The sequence below is a fragment of the Nicotiana sylvestris genome, chromosome 3, assembly GCF_000393655.2.
Source record: "Nicotiana sylvestris chromosome 3, ASM39365v2, whole genome shotgun sequence".
Lineage (NCBI taxonomy): Eukaryota > Viridiplantae > Streptophyta > Magnoliopsida > Solanales > Solanaceae > Nicotiana > Nicotiana sylvestris.
In genome coordinates, this window is record NC_091059.1 from 189201458 (window position 1) to 189219313 (window position 17856).

Consider the following 17856-nt stretch of genomic DNA (forward strand, 5'->3'; position numbering starts at 1 on the left):
GGAACATCAGATTTGTGAGAGGATAATATTGACAATTATACCTGCATAAGAGGAAGGTGGAGATATTGCCAGAGAACTTGGGAAAGAAACAGTTGATGCTTTTCATATTAACGATGAGAAAGTGAAGCAGCTGCATCAAAGTATACTACCCTTCAGGCTAAAATCAGTTATGAGCTTCATTTTGCAAAATCTCTATACTAACATAAATTTAGCAATCTTATCGTAGACAAACGTTTGATATTTCAGTGGAGAAGGATAGAGAAACGGGTTTTTATTATTCACTAAGTTTTGCATTGTGCGCTATTGATACACGCAATGTTATAAGAAAAACGTAACATTTTTTTGGAAACTTTATCAGACGGTCATAACTTTATGTTAGATAAATCATTAAAATATTTTTCATCTAGAATGTATATTAGGGTGAGTCAACACTTTTGTGCTGAAAAAAAGAAGTTAACAATGTGTGGGTCGTCGGAAGCTTGTCATCTCTTTTATTTTCAGATAATTTTTTTTTTGAGCAATATTACCCAGAATTGAACTAGCAAGTACAGCTGATCTCTTCTCCCACCCACGAATAAATAATAAATAAATATAAAAGAAAAACAAAAAAAATTAATGGATCTGAACTGCCTTAACTATTTCATTTTTTCATTCATATGAAAAAGAATGGCAGAACTTTAAATCTAGAACTTATAGCAATATATACCAAAACAAAAATCAAAAGGTAAAGTGATGTTATAAATTTTTGTTTGAAACAATTGTGAAATTTTACTCACTTCCTGTATCCGCTTGCAAAAGGAAAAATCTCATAAAAGTAAGATGGAGATAAACTCGCTAGTTAAAATAAGCCGTTGAATCTATATGATTATTTAAGTATTTTACTTCTCAAGACGTAAAATACTAATGCTTTTATTTGTTTAATTTATATAGCATATGTTATTTTTATCAATAAAAAATATTTTGTAGTTCGAAGCAATATTTTATTGCCTTTATATTGTTAAAAAACTGAAATTCTATCTTGTTTTTTCGTTCCCGTTATAGATTCATAATAAAATCTATGTATTTATGAAGATTTTTTTTTTCTTCTAAAAATCAATTCAATTATAGTAAGTTCGATCGATTTTTATTTTTTATTTTTTAAAAACATTTGCCACTTTGTACAATGTTGACTGAAAATTTCCGGGTCAGATAGTGTAATTACGAAAAACATGAGTGTACAAAGTTAAAATTGAAAATCAGGGCCCTAAGTTGACATATTCTTCATTCTGAACCCTCCTCCCGGCTGTATCGCATTATTCTTCTCCCCATCTTCTTTTACTCCCAAAATCACTGTATTCGCCGCGAAGCAGCAGCCGGTGGCCGGTCGCCGGAGTCTCGTAAGAGATACTTAATTTCATAGAACTTTTAATTTATGCTTTTATTGCAAATCCTAATGTTTCGTATTTTGCTGATTAACGAATTAAATTTTACTTAACATCGTCACAATTTAACTCATAATGTTCTGGATTGAGTTTCTCTGGCTAAATGGAATCTATTGAAAAATTCAATCCAGATGAGCTTTAGTTAATATTAGTTTGTTAGGTTATTTGATATTCAACATCTCTAATAATTATCTAGTATTGATTTTCTGACTATCAAGAGTATTAATCGCACAGCTCATTTTGTTTGTTGTATCTTGGATAATTTCGGCTTTTACTGAGAGTTTTTCCTATGTATATCTAGTTGATTTGCCTCAGAGTTTCATGTTACTGTTGCCTATTGTCTGATTTCTTTCATTAATTAGTATAATTACTTTAATCAACTTTATGTTCACTCCTCAATTTCGAACATTTTGTATTTGGTGGTCTGAAACAAGAGATGGAATTTGAAACATAATAAGTCCCATTTAAGTCCGATCTTTGCCTGGGTGGGCAGAGGTACTGTGCTGGCGGGAGTTGCATGTACCCCGTGGAATAATGGAGGTGCATATAAGCTGGCCCGACATCATCATCATAAAAAAAGTCCGAATTTATGTCCTTGTTGTTGTTGTTGTTCATCAGGTGACCATGATTCGGGCTTATGATTTCTAGCTCTAGATTTAGCTCTTTATAGCACAGGCAACCATTTCTCTCTGCATTAGTTCCATTTTTTTAATTACCTTACACCTGTGATGCGGATGACCTCAGGTCCCAGGCATTATCAACCATTTGAAATCCGACTTGGTCTGTTGACTACAATTTCTAGAAAGAGTAGTTCTTTTCTGTGTGTACTTTTCTTTGAACATCTCTTTTGTCATGGGACTGTCTGTTGGACTGAATTTTGATCTTTTTTCTGCTGTTTTATGTGCAGATAAGCTAGAGAACCATGGGGATCATAGAGAAGATCAAAGAAATTGAGGCCGAGATGGCAAAAACCCAGAAAAATAAAGCAACTGGTAACTGCCATAGTCGTATTGCTAAAGCCTTATACCTTCTAATGAGTCTTGCCATATAATATTGATGTAGAAATTTAGTTTCACTTTGAATTTAGATGTAACTTAGACAAGAACTTGTTGTACCAACTAAGCCACCATTAGGCATCACCGCATCACCATCAGTGAATCCTTGTTGCCACGCAGTCCTGTCCACATTAATCGACATACAGGCTCAGAAGGCCTCCTGAGGGTCTGTTCAGCGATGATAGAGCAAACATTTAAAAGGATTTTAGTCCTCCAAAGGAAACCAACTTCTCATGGGGACATCACCGGGATATTCAACATTCAGAAACAAGAGTGCAAAGCAGGAATTTTGACAAAATAAGAGCACTCTTTGTTGTTTAGCACATGATCATATTTGTTTGAGGTGTAACTATTTGTTATATGTTTATTCTTATATATAGAAGAAAACTATTTGTCACATTTCTAGGTATCCTTGGAAATTCATTCTTGCGCTCTTAATTCCTCTGTGATAGAGGATCTTGTGTGAACACCTGTCTGTTTATTGAACCTTTCCCTAAAATTGTCTTCAGAAGCTTAATAATCGACTTCAACTGTGTGATGCAGAATATCATTTGGGTCAGCTGAAGGCTAAGATAGCAAAGCTGAGGACACAATTGTTGGAGCCCCCCAAAGTATGATTTTTGGTATTTCAACTGTTAATTTGGAGTGTCAATTTTCTGTTATCTTTGATTCATCGAGTTTCCGTGATATAATTTCATTCTATAGTTCCTTATCAATAAGAAACAGTTGTGCTATAGTAAATTTCCTTTTCACTGGCGACCACCTTTTCTCGTCCTGTTCTTTTCTTCTTCTTATAGACAGAGTAATAACTTTCTGATTATGCTGGTGTAACAGGGTTCTAGTGGCGCTGGAGAAGGTTTTGAAGTTACGAAGTTTGGCCATGGACGTGTTGCACTAATAGGATTTCCAAGGTTGGCTGTTTCCCTTTTTTTGTGTTTTGTGACTGGTCATGAAGGGTTTAATTCTCATCAGGAAAAACAATTTCTAAAGCATTTCATATACTCTTAGTTCTTGATAGTTTATGTAATTGGATCATTTAATTTCTTTTGGTCACTTTTTACATTTTTCATTTCCATCCTTGGTCCCGATATACTTAACGTTAGTAACTCTCTTTTGGATTAGTATATATTTACCGTTAGTAGCTTAAGATGCTGATGCACTTTGATGTGAGATTCGGCACGGGAGAACATATATTAATGATGAGGATCCACCTTTTGCTTCATTACCGAATTGTCTGCACTTAAGTTGTAACTTAAGTTATCAAAAAGCATAAAAAAGGAAGTACTTAATACCTAAGACATATTAACTTATCCTATTTGGTAAGGTGGTACATGATTTTCTTTAGTGTCACTTAACTGCCTACTTCCATGGTGTCTTAAACTTCTTTACTTTTTCTTTTTGACAGTGTTGGAAAGTCTACACTCCTTACAATGTTGACAGGAACACATTCCGAAGCTGCATCATATGAGTTCACAACACTTACTTGCATCCCTGGTATTATCCATTACAATGATACTAAAATTCAATTGCTTGATCTTCCGGGAATCATTGAAGGTGCATCTGAAGGAAAGGGGCGTGGTAGACAGGTATATTGAAGCTGGTATTAGCAATTTGGCAATGAATGTATGTTGTATGGTTGTGATTTCAACCTCTGAAAAGTAGTCATTTTGAACAGGTCATTGCTGTTTCCAAGTCTGCAGACATCGTATTGATGGTTCTTGACGCTTCAAAAGTAAGTGTTGGTCATTTGTTTCTGATAATGGGCCTATTGGGGTTTATGTTCTCCTCTTTGTGGTCATATTCTTTTGGCTAGAATTACTCCTCATCTCTGCTCAAGCTCAGGTTGTACTAAATTGAGCTCAGCGGAGCCCGGCTTGGTTCTTGTAGCAATGTCAAGCTAAAGCTTGGCTGAGTTGCCATGGAGGGAATTGTCTATCCATCAGTGAAAATGTCATAGTTAAGAACACAAATAACTAGAAGGAATGAAGCCAGTCTGAACTGGTGGATGGTCCCTCTCTCTAGTTGTTCTCACCTATTAAAAAAATTAACCACGTACAGTAATACAATGCAAAATTTTCAAACAAAAATAGTACTACATGACCCCGCAAAAAATAGCATGTTGCAGTCTCCAGTCTCACTATTAAAGGAAAGAAACAGAAAAACACACACAAACACAATATTTTACCAACAACAACAAACCCAGTATATTCCCACAAGTGGGGTAAACACTATTTTACCAAAACCACAAAAAAAAAGGCACACGGTTAAAAGTACATTTAGGTCCCGTTTTCATTTACAGCAATAAACTCGAACAATTATCAACATTTCATTACCTGTTAAGCTAAGTTTAGTCTTGTTTTCATTTCCAGCAATAAACTCGAACAAATATCAACATTTCATTATCTGTTAAGCTAAGTTTAGAACTATGTTATCTCTCTGTTCATGCGCCTTCTGTTAGGTGATGCTTTTTTTCTTGATTCTCTTGACTCTTAATTAAATATACAACATCAGAGTGAAGGCCATCGGCAAATATTAACAAGGGAGCTGGAAGCTGTGGGCCTGCGACTAAATAAGCGACCTCCTCAGGTGATCCATTATGCTTATTATCCATATTTTCTGTCCCTTAGTTTCTAATAACATATATATTTCTTTTAGTTTCTAATAACATATATATTCCTTAGTCTAATTTTCTCTATCTGGTTTTAGTTTCTAAAGAATTTCACATGTTTATGGAAGATTTTCTCAATGATTATTCACACAGCTAGCCTGCCACATTATTATCAAATGATTTTATAGCCGAGTTCACCTTTATAAATCTATGCTATTTTCTGTCTGACAGCAGTTTGCTATAAAATGTTCTTTTTACGATATTCCTGTGTAGAAAAGACCTTTTCGTGGTCTTTAAAGTGTTAGTGTAACACCCATGCAGTCATTGGTAGTGTATTTTCCGATAGACAAGATTGAACCTCAGGTCTTAGCTTAAATTGTCCAACGGTTGCAGATATACTTCAAGAAGAAAAAGACTGGTGGAATTTCTTTTAACAGCACTGTGCATTTGACACATTTGGATGAGAAGCTATGCTATCAAATTCTGCACGAGTACAAGATTCACAATGCTGAGGTATTGTAGAATAACATGGCGATTTCATCATTTTCAAAACTCCTGTTTGAATATTTGCTTCTGCTTTGATTCCCTACATTGTAGTAATTGTTCACCTTTCCAGCTGTTATTTCGTGAAGATGTTACGGTGGATGACCTAATTGATGTTATTGAGGGAAATCGTAAATACATGAAGTGCATATATGTCTACAACAAGATAGATGTTGTTGGTATTGATGATGTGGACAGATTATCTCGACAGCCGAACTCTGTTGTCATCAGTTGCAACTTGAAGGTACTTAAAAATTTCTGGAATTCTTTTGAATGCTGGTTGAAATGAGCTATAGCTCATTTTGGTGAACCTGAAAGCTCATAGCTATGTCTAATTTAGCTGCTAGTGCTACTGTTATTTTTAATATGTTGGTTTTTGACATTTGCAAATTATATTTAGTGCTACCAAGATCAGATAACATATTTAATTTGAGCATTTTGTGTGCGCATTGTCCTATTGGGCTTGTGCCGGAAGTTAACTGCCAACTCATGATATTCTGTATATGAAGTCTTTCTTTTATGTGGCTTTGTAGAATTCCCTAGGCTTGGTTTGACAAGGCGTTGTCTCTCTCGCCTGTAGCTTATCCTTATGCAAATAACTAGAACCCTGTTATTTTCCCAGGGTTGCAAGATCCTTTCTAGTTGGTTCTTAATTTTGATGATGGTATAGAAAAAAAGATTTACTTGGGTTTCCTTGCCGAATTTGGACTTGAATAACTGTACAGCTGCTTCTGATTTTGGAGTAAGAGCAAATGATCTTTACATGCTGACATGCTTTTCAGATGTCTTCCACTGCCTTGGCTATATAGTTAATGATGTGTTTTTTCCCTTATACAGCTGAATCTGGACAGACTACTTGCAAAAATGTGGGATGCGATGGGTCTTGTCAGAGTTTATACAAAGCCTCAAGGCCAGCAACCAGACTTCACAGATCCCGTGGTCCTTTCTGCTGTATGTTATGTGGCACATTATGCTTGAATATTTTCTTCCTTGCCGTGCTCGGTTACTCTGGAAATTCTCAGTCTCTGGTCATTGATTGGTTAAGATGCTTGTGTTAAAGATAGTAATTTGAACAGTCTCAAATTCTTTTCTTTTCTTTTCTAAAATTCTGTTAATGCATCTCCATTGTTGTTTATGATTTTAGGATAGAGGTGGCTGTACAGTTGAAGATTTCTGTAATCACATACATCGGAGCCTTGTTAAGGATGTGAAGTATGTGTTGGTGTGGGGCATTAGTGCAAGGCACTACCCCCAGCATTGTGGCCTCGCCCATCTGCTTCAGGATGAAGATGTAGTTCAGATTGTTAAGAAAAAGGTAAATGACCGTGCTTTTCACATAGTTTTATAATTCTTCCAGCCACATATTCAATGATCTTTAAGTTTCAGGATCATATGGTAATTTACCTTTTCCTCAGGCAACATGTTAGCTGATAGTGTAAATTCAGTTTTGGCCTTAAAACATTCTGTCAGCTAAACCTGACAAGGCATTTAGCTTCTTTCTCATCTTATTAATTAGGAGCTTGTGTCACAAATTATGAGTGATCATATCAACCAAAGCACACATGATAGGGAAGTTCGAGCTAATGTACACTTTAAGTGGTGTAGCTTGGTGCCAATGTTATCGCACTAGGCGCTCCACACAGTTGTTGCCTGTGATACTCAAAAACATGTTCTGTTATGCAGGATAAGGAAGGGGAAGGTAGAGGCCGGTTCAAATCGCATTCTACTGATCCTGCTCGTATATCCGACCGTGTAAAGAAGGCTCCACTCAAGACTTGATTGACCCAAATAGTGGGGCTTTTAGTTCTATGTGCTGATCTTGAGGGTGTGTATGGGCTGCACGTAGACTATTGTTTGAAGAACAAGCTATACAATAAGAATAGCTTGGGGTTTTCTCAACTTTATGGCGTGAAGCCTATTTATCAGAAGAGGGTAGACGATTTCATTGTTGTATTCTGTATTTGATCATGTCACACTCTGCAGTCTGCAGTGTGTATAATATCTGGGCACATTCTTTCTTCCTCCAGATAATATTCACTGCTGCTAATAGTATTAATGTGCTATAGAAAGTTTTGGTTTCAGTTCCTAAAAGTGTTTAGGTGAGAATAAGTGGATTTCTTAGCTTCATGTTATCTCCATCAGTAACTTCATGTTAAGTGTTTAGATTTTTCTTTTCTTCTTTGGATTTGATAAACTTGGGATTCTTCTTATAAATCGGCCTTTGAGCCACACAATCACAGTTAATCTAAACCAAAATATGGATTAGCTTCAGTTGCTAGTACCTAGTGGTAGCACAAATACATGATTGACCTATTCTTTTATCAATCCAATATTTAAACTCCACGGCTTCTTATTAATTTATGTTTTTTTCTTAAAACTGGAAGGAATGGTTTCTAAAGAAGAGAACAGTAAAGAATATTCAAGAAGTAGATCCATGTTATACCAAATTCAAGAATTATATTTATTTATCTTTTTTGGCTTTGTCACAAAATATTCAGATCCGTCATTTTTAGGGATCTTTTGGTATCTGGGTTATCCGAAAACTGTTAGGTAGATATTGATTGTAGTACGGTGAATAAATAACATAGATATCATTATCCAGTCCAGTGAATAGCATTACGGGGAACATTATGTAGGGATATTAGGGCTGTTCATTCGGATCCGATATCCGAAATCCGAACCGATCCATTCAATTTTGAATTTCGGATTTCGGATTGGATCGGATTTCGGATTATGTTTATTAAAATTTCGGATTTCGGATTAGTATATTTTAATCCAATCCAATCCGAAATCCGAAATTATTAGGACATGTATAAATACTACACTTTAATTTACATCAACCTCCAAGTTATTACCTTTACAATTGCTAGATTTAGCTATATTGGCACCATAGTACTCTCATAATTGCATAAACATGAATTTTTCTTAATGTATTGCCTCTTTTACAAAGAAAATATGCATATTAGTTTAACTTTGAGGCATAATAATACGATCCGATATCCGATCCGATCCAAACTTTAAAATCCGATCCGATCCGATATAATTCGGATCGGATTTGGATTACATTTTCTAGAATCCGAAATCCGAATTCGAATCCGAAATATGCTAAATCCGATCCGATCCGATCCGTGCACAGCCCTAAGGGATATGACCTACTGTCAGATTCTCTCTTTTAGGAAATTTGACCTCATGTAGCAAACTATTATACACTATTTATTATAAATTAAAATAATTTTAAAATATTATTATTTATAGTTATTTTTTCTATTTTATAGTAAACTAGGTATTTATTTTATACCATATCATTGATTCATGAAATATGTCAGTTTTGTTCATTCTCCCTTTCTTACTTTTCTCTATCAACAAGATTCTCCCTCAAATCTCTCTCCCTTTTCCATCAAGGCAGCCGTCATAGAAGTCATTTTTGGTGGCGATGGTGGACTTTCTGAAGCGAAGAGGGAGTATGCGGACAACTCTGGCAATGGCTACGGATTGAGCTTTTGAAAATCTAAAGCAGAGTTGCCGGAGAAGATTTGAGAGCCAAGTTTTTGATCGTCTCGATTTTTAGTTCTAATACAATGTGTACAATATTTTGCTTGAGCGAAAAATGCCATTTCCGACGAACTTTCTTCTTTTCTTTGCTATTGAGTCACATACAATGAGACAAATACATTTGTATTCTATACAACTACACTCAAATATATTATATTTTTATATAAATACATTATATTTTTGCTTGTATTTATATATTCCGAAGGTTTGTATTTTTTTGAATAAAATCGAATATCATTGTATTTTGTGATTTTGTTGTTGGAATATGGTTGAATTGAATACGGTGAATTGAATACAATGTATAATAGTGAATAATGAATATCGATGAATTGAATACAATGTATACAGTCGAATTGAATAGAATGGTATACACCTTATTTCTTAATTTTGTTGTTGTTTGAATACAACTGAATTCAATATAGTGAAATTGAATACAATCCAATATTGCGCTTTCCGTTATTAAACACCCATAATCACAATTTGTTGGCGGATTATCTTATTGTATTTATAAATACATTCGTGCGAGTATATGAAATACAGAATCAAACAGCTGTAATCCCTATTTTTAGGCAGATTACCTCATTGTATTTATAAATACAATTGCGCGAATACATGGAATATATAATTAAACAACTGTAATCCTATTTTTTAGGCGGATTACCTCCCTGTATTTATAAATACACACGCGAATACATGGAATACAACACAATAGCAACGAAAATTTGTAGAATTGATTTTGTTGAGTTAAATTAAGAGTGATACACGCTAATTGATCATCTTTCCGTTATTAAAAAGCCGGACTCCCTACTTATTAGTTGAATTTCGCGATTGTATTCATGAATATAGTAGCGCGAATACATCGAATAGAGTCCGATAGCAACGAAATATTAGCTATAGGAAGTAAATATGTGTATGATAACTATATTTTCGCAACAAATTTTTGTAGTACCAAAAATAAACTACAACAAAAATAATATAAAGCAAAAGAAATTTTATATATAAATATTTGTGAGTACAATTCTTTGTATCCCTTGATTCTCCTCTATGAAATTCTCCGTGATTCGAGGGCTTGAGAAGCATCTTTCTCGAATGTAGGATGATGTAGACCTTCTTGCAATGTATTTAATCGCCAAGAACGTTGAGTAACACTTTGTTATTTCGGGTTAATCTCTGGAAAAAAACTCCGTTGATCACTCCTTTGTTGAAGAACTATGCACTTGATGATTGATCTCTCTGTTTGCGGATGCCTTCACCAATTGCGAAATGCTCTTCTCCAACTCTGAATATCCTGAGAGTTATGTAACCCCTCTATTTATAGCTATAGAGGACTGTGACCACCCGACCAGTCGTCTCATGAGTTACCGACTCCGTTTTTCCTATTTCTGCTTCTTTATGCTTTGTTTATCCGTGTTATATGGTATCGGGTCGGTCAGATCGAGTTCGGAAAGGATTTGGTAAGATTTGAGACACTTAGTCTCTTTAGAGTGAGTTTAAGTTGGAAAAGTCAACCGGATATTGACTTGTGTGTTAGAGGGCTCGAATGTGAGTTCCGATGGTTCGGTTAGCTTTAGGAGGTGATTTGGGACTTAGGAGTATGATCAGAATGAGTTTTGGAGGTTTGGAGTAGATTTAGGCTTGAATTGGCGAAATCGGATTTTTGGCGATTTTCGGTTGGTAGGTGAGATTTTGATATAGGGGTCGGAATAGAATTCTGAGAGTTTCCGTAGTTCCGTTGTATCATTTGGGACGTGTGTGCAAAATTTCAGGTCATTCGGACGTGGTTTGGTCGGGTTTTTGATCAAAAACGGAATTTAGAAGTTTTTGGAAATTTAGGCTTGAATCTGATGTGTTTTGGTCGATTTGATGTTGTTTGAGGTGTTTTGAAGATTGGTACAAATTTGAATAAGGTTTTGGGATATGTTGTTGCCTTTGGTTGAGGTCCCAGGGGCCTCGGGTGAGTTTCGGAGGGTTGAACGGATCATTTTAATTTGAAGAAAATTGCAGATTTTGGTTTCAGCTATTGCAGGTATTTTACTCTTCGCGTTCGTGTGTGGACCCTCGCGTTTGCGAAGAGTCAATTGAGGAAGGTGGAATTTAAGACTTCGTGTTCGCGAGGAAAGCTACACGTCCGCTTAGGGCTAAGGGTTTGTGCATCACGTTCGCAGGGAGGAGTCGCGTTCGCATTGAGCAAAAAGGGCAGCTGAGCTTCTTTGGATTTTATTCATCGTGATCGCGAGAGGCGGAACGCGATCGCGAAGATTGGTCTGAGCAAAGCATCGCGTTCGCGATGGGGGTTTCGCGATCGCGAAAGAGGAAAATTGGTCAAAGTTAAATTGTGCTTCGCGAATGCGAGGCTTTGACCGCGTTCGCGAAGAAGGATTTCAGGCCTGGACAGAAGGTTTAAAAGGTTTAAAAGATCGTTTCTCTCATTTTCCACACTAGTTATTCTTTCATTCAGGGCCTCCTTCTCTTGTTCAAGATTAGCTATGGTCTCATTTAAGTCCACTACACAGACAACTAGATCATCTGTAGATTGTTCGGCCTCTCTTAGTTCTACGGTGAGAATCTCCTTATCATTTACAAGGCTATAATAGGCATCAATTAGGACATTAGCTAAAGACCTTATCTTCTTAGAAGAATAGGATTTCAGATTTCTCTAAACATCCCTGAAGTTTACCTCATCGTCTTCATCTTCTTCATCATCATCATTTGACTGTGCCATCAGCGTGAACAGTGAATCATACTTTGTTGCTTCAGTTTCCACTGCCATCATGGAACTATTTTCTGCATCTGATTCCCTTTCGGATTCACTTGAGGAGTCACCCCAAGCATCAAGAGCTTGCTTAACGATATTGTCTGCAGCATTTTTTCGATTGAATCTTTTATCTGGAACCAGGTTCCTTTTTCCTGCTTTGTCAGGATTTTGCTTGTATTGCTCCTGTTTTGCGAGTGGGTAGTCCTTGATGAAATGCCCTGACTTTCTACACCTGTGACAAAGATCGTTGTTCCTTGTTTTACTTGAACTGCCCCACTTTGGTATGCCACCATTTCTTCGAACCATCTTTTGAAATCTCTTAGTAAGATAGGCTATGTCACTATCTTCATCACTTGAATCACTGCTTTCAACCTTAAGCATCAGGTTCTTTTCCTTCTTAGGCTCTCTTCTTTCACTGTCTTTCTTTCTTTTCATCTCGTATGTTTTCAGATTACCAATCAATTCATCCATGGTCAGAGTCTGTAGATCTTTAGCTTCAGTAATGACATTTACTTTACTTTCCAAGACCCAGGTAGAACACTGAGAATTTTCCTTACAAGCTTGTTTCTGGGAATGACATCTCTAAGTGAGTGAAGCTCATTTATGATGGAGGTGAATCTGGTGTGCATATCTTGTATAGACTCCCCGTCCTTCATCCAGAAGAGCTTATATTCAGTGATGAGTATGTCAATATTGGATTGTTTGACCTGAGTAGTTACTTTGTGTGCGGTTTGTAAAGCTTCCCGTATTTCTTTAGCAGTATCACAAGATGATACTCTATTGTAGCATCAGGTCCTATGCCACACATCAAGATTTTCTTGCCATGATAGTTCTTTTCTACAGCTTTTCTGTCAATGTCGATGTGCTCTCTTCTCCCTTTGGGTACCAATGGTCCTGTTTCTTCAAGTTTCTTTATGGGAACATGTGGACCATCACAAATGATGTCTCACAGCTTTGAATCTTATGCCATCATGAAATCATGCATCCGGGTCTTCCACCAGCCATAGTATTGACCATTGAATCTGGGAGGTCTATAGGTTGATTGTCCTTCTTCAAAGTTTGGTGGAGCATCCATTGAGGATCCTTCCTAGGTGTTAGCCTGATAGGAGAAACCTGCTCTGATACCAATTGATAGTTTATGTGAGTCCACCAAACGACAGAGTACCTGGTCCTCTATGAGACTGATACGTAGAATGCAGTAAAGACTGAATGTAAAGAAGGCAAGAGATTTTCTACGTGGAAAAATCCTACACAAGGGGATCAAAAAACCACGACCTACTCTTGTAGGCTTTTAACTCTACTAACTTGTAATCTACCTATTACAAGCCACTTTGCAAACACCCTATTGCAAAGAGTTCAAATTGACTTGTGATGCAACCACCACAACCACTCTATAACTCTCCTAGTTACAAAGGATTTAACTTATGACTATCCCTAGTCACAACATAAACTCTGAAGTTTACGAATTTGGTTTGTGCCTATGACAACGCTTCTAAGAAAGCAAACTAGGAATTACAATGACGAACAAATAACAAGATTACAACTCAACTATAGATGTACATAAAACTCGTTTAGAAACCGATCCTTAGCGGAGTTGTCTTCTTGTTCTTGACACACCAGTGACTTCAATACAAGATGAATGCTTTTTTTTGCCTTGAGAGAATATTACTGAATGCACACCTGAAGTGTGTCTTGCACCAGGTTGTTTTATCACAAAAGATATCACAATAGATAGTGATGTCAACTCTTGGTGTACTTCTTCCCAGTGTGAAGTGACTACTGCACTGTCTGCACAGCCACTTCTGGGCAGTTGCGTTCCAGCTGGATAGTGGACTTTGTACTTCTGTTAGGACACACCAACGGACCCGGTCCTAGTTGTGTTCCTCTTCTGTAATAGTTGCCAGATGGTCACTTTCTTCTACTACGTTCCAGATGTGAACTTGACTTGTACTTCTGTCAAATAACCCTAAGGGAGCAAGTCCCTTTTGTGTTTCTCTTTATATTGATTGCGTATAGTTACTGACTTGTGCTTTTGTCGGAGAACCCTAAGGGACCAGGGCATCGAGTCCCTGTTGTGTTCCTCCATGTGGTCTTTTATTCATTTGCTGATTTTACGATTTCGACCAGTTCACATGAGATGTGTATCCTATGGGACAAGGTTCTCCATCTGGTTCTTCACGACAAGTTTGTTAGATCATCAAAACATAATAAGCATAAGGTTAAGACATCGAAAACCCATCATACTACCTATTCTTCAGAGGGGGGCTTTGCAGAGATCTATATCCGGGATATTGTTCGTTTGCATGGTGTCCCAGTTTCCATCATCTCAGATAGGGGTACTCAGTTTACTTCACAGTTTTGGAGGTCTGTGTAGTGAGAGTTGGGTAGTCAGGTTGAGTTGACCACAGTTTTGCACCCTTAGATGGACGGACAGTCCAAGCGCACTATTCAAATATTGGAGGACATGTTGTGTGCTTATGTTATTGATTTCGGAGGGTCATGGGATCAGTTTCTACCACTTGTAGAGTTTGCTTATAACAACAACTACCAGTCAAGTATTCAGATGGCTCCGTATGAGGCTTTGTATGAGAGGCGGTATAGATCTCAAGTTGGTTGGTTCGAGCCTAGTGAAGCTAGGCTATTGGGGATAGACCTGGTGCAGGATGCTTTAAAAAAGGTGAAGGTGATTCAGGAGAGGCTTCGTATAGCATAGTCGAGGCATAAGAGCTATGTTGATAGGAAGGTTCGAGATGTGTCCTACATGGTTGACGAGAAGGTTCTGTTGAAGGTTTCACCCATGAAGGGTGTTATGAGATTTGGGAAGAAAGGGAAATTGAGTCCTCGGTTCATTGGTCCTTTTGAGGTGCTTCGGAGGATTGAAGAGGTGACTTATGAGCTTGCTTTGCCACCCAGCTTGTCGAGTGGGCATCCGGTATTTCATGTTTCTATGCTCCGGAAGTATATTGGGATCCGTCTCATATTTTTGATTTCAGCATGGTTCATTTGGGTGATGATTTGACTTATGATGTGGAGCCAGTAGTTATTTTGGGTCGTTAGGTTCGAACGTTGAGATCAAAGGATATAGCTTCAGTGAAAGTGCAGTGGAAAGGTCAGCCCGTGGAGGAGGCTACCTGGGAGACCAAGCGGGAGATGCAGAGTAGATATCCTCACCTGTTTGAGGCTTCAGGTATGTTTCTTGACTCGTTCGAGGACGAACGTTTGTTTTAGTTGGGGAGGATGTAACGACCCGGCCAATCGTCTCATGAGTTACTGCTCTGTTTTCCCCATTTCTGCTTCTTTATGCTTTATTTATCCGTGTTATGTGGTATCGGTTCGGTCGGATCGAGTTCGGAAAGGATTTGGTAAAGTTTGAGATACTTAGTCTCTTTAGTTTGAGGTTAAGTTGAAAAAGTCAACCGGATGTTGACTTGTGTGTTATAGGGCTCGGATGTGAGTTCCAATGGGTTGGTTAGCTTCAGAAGGTGATTTCGGACTTAGCAGTGTAATCGGAATGAGTTTTGGAGGTTCAGAGTAGATTAATGCTTGAATTGGCGAAATCAGTTTTTTGGCGATTTCCGGTTCATAGGTGAGATTTTGATATAAGGGTCAAAATGGAATTCTAAGAGTTGCAATAGTTCCGTTGTGTCATTTGGGACATGTGTGCAAAATTTCAGGTCATTCGGATGTGGTTTGATCAGGTTTTTGATCAAAATCGGAATTTAGAAGTTTTTGGAAACTTAGGGTTGAATCCGATGTGTTTTGGTCGATTTGATGTTGTTGAGGTGTTTTGAAGATTGGCAAGTTTGAATAAGGTTTTGAGATATGTTTGTGCCTTTGGTTGAGGTCTCGGGGGTCTCGGGTGAGTTTCAGAGGGTTGAACAGATCATTTTAAGTTGAAGAAAATTGCAGATTTTGGTTTCAGTTGTTGCAGGTATTTTAGTCTTCGCGTTCGCAAGTGAACCCTCGCATTCGTGAAGAGTCAGTTGAGGAAGGTTGAATATAAGCCTTCGCGTTCGCGAGGAAGGCTACGTGTTCACGAAGGGCTAAGGGTTTGTGCATCGCGTTCGCGGGGGAGGAGTCGCGTTCGCATTGAGCAAAAAGGGCAGTTGAGCTTCTGTGGATTTTATTCATCGCGTTCACGTGAGGCGGAAGGCAATCGCGAAGATTGGTCTGAGCAAAGCATCGCGTTCGTGATGGGGGTGTCGCGATCGCGAAAGAGGAAAATTGGTCAAAGTTAAATTGTGCTTCGCGAATGTCACACCTCTTTTTTCACTCGCGCCCTCGTAAAGAGCGCAGAAGGAGTTTTTTCAATTAAAGGACAATCGAAACGGGATTTTATTTAAAGATTCAGAGTTTCCACTTAGGAGATTTATGGTGTCCCAAGTCACCGGTTGAATCTCGAATCTAGGCAAAGATTGACTCTGTATTACAGTCCGCGAACCAGAAATCCGAGTAAGGAATTCTGTTAACTCGGGAGAAGATGTTAGGCATTCCCGAGTTCCGTGGTTCTAGCACGGTCGCTGAACTGTCATATTCAGCTTGTTTATCTGATTTTAATACATTTTTTGAACCTACGTACCAATTTTACCCTTGAACCACTTTTATCATTTATTATTTAAAGAATTGCAACGTCGTGAGAATGCTTCTCGAATTGCGCCACATAAATGTACCCGCCACTTTCGATACATTCCAACTTCGTTGAGATTTGGATTTGGGTCACATAAATGTGCACCCGAGTTTAGGAAGATAACATTATTAAATACGCGCCTAAAGATACTACGCGTTGTTATTTTGAGAAAAAAAAAGCCGTAAAGTTCGCTATGTGGCCTGTCTCGAAATCTAAGCATTTGGAATAACTATCCATTGAGGGCCCCGCAATTTGTAATTTATTCGGCGAGGCACGCCTCACTTATTTTTTTTTAAAAAGGGCTAATCAACCACCTCTATTATTTATTATTTTTAAAGAGATTGCAACTTCGTGAAAACACATCTCGTACCACGTCACATCAATGCACCCGTGGTTATTGACACGTTTCGACTCCGTTGAGATTTGGATTTGGGTCACATAAATGTGCACCCGAGTTTAAGAAAGTAAATTATTAAGAGCGTGTCTAAAATGACTAGCGCGTTGTTATCTTTGGGGAGGGCCGTGAAATTCACTAAGCGGCCCATCCCAAATTCTAAATGTTTCATTTTAACCATTTATTAAGGTCCCCGCCATTTACGTATTTTTGCTTTTGCGAGCCTCGTCTCATTTACTATTTAAAGGGCAAACCTAAAAGCGACTATGATTTGCTATTTTTATTTTTTGTCTCTAATAAAGAAAAGGTCCTAATTAATTGATGTATTTGAAAGGACCAAATTCTCATGGCTCAATCTTGGTTCAATTACAACATAAGAGGTAACAAATAAAACATTTTTTAGCAATTCGTTCTAAACAACCAGATTATACTCTATAAAGGCAATTGGGCAGTTATAGGATTAGGCCCGGGTCAATGAAAGCCAAACTACTGAGCAAAACTTGTTTCAAAATGCTTTGAATACACTTCACTGATTAGTAATAGACGGGACAGTATCCAACTTTATTCAAACTTATGAACTACTAACTGATGGGCTCCTGTTCCTATTCAAATTATGCTTAGGCTAATTTATTGCTACAAAAACTTAAAGAGCTCAACGAATTAATTAACCAATTGACATTTACGTTGAGATTTCAAGCCCAAAGACATAGTATTGTGCGACACATGACTTTTGAATTCAATTCATCGGCAATAAAATAAGCTAACGTACTGCACTACTAACACGTTCATTAGGCCTAGATTTTAGTATTGATAGGGCCTACGCTTGCTTTCAAACCTAATTTTCAGTTTCAATAAGTAGTCAACACACGGATTCAAGCTACCTTACACTAATAGCCCCAAC

General features: G+C 37.6%; 1 protein-coding gene across 1 annotated transcript; it reads left to right on the forward strand.

Annotated features, from left to right (window-relative positions):
• Positions 1 to 1246: 1246 nt before the first annotated feature.
• LOC104230839 (developmentally-regulated G-protein 2) lies at positions 1247 to 7754 on the forward strand. The gene is made up of 12 exons (XM_009783734.2): positions 1247 to 1376; positions 2329 to 2413; positions 3020 to 3087; positions 3311 to 3387; positions 3882 to 4062; positions 4152 to 4208; positions 4988 to 5062; positions 5478 to 5597; positions 5701 to 5871; positions 6465 to 6578; positions 6772 to 6942; positions 7311 to 7754. The coding sequence occupies exons 2-12, from the start codon at positions 2344 to 2346 to the stop codon at positions 7404 to 7406; spliced, it is 1200 nt and encodes a 399-aa protein (XP_009782036.1). The 5' UTR covers positions 1247 to 1376; positions 2329 to 2343; the 3' UTR covers positions 7407 to 7754.
• The last annotated feature ends 10102 nt before the right edge of the window (positions 7755 to 17856 follow it).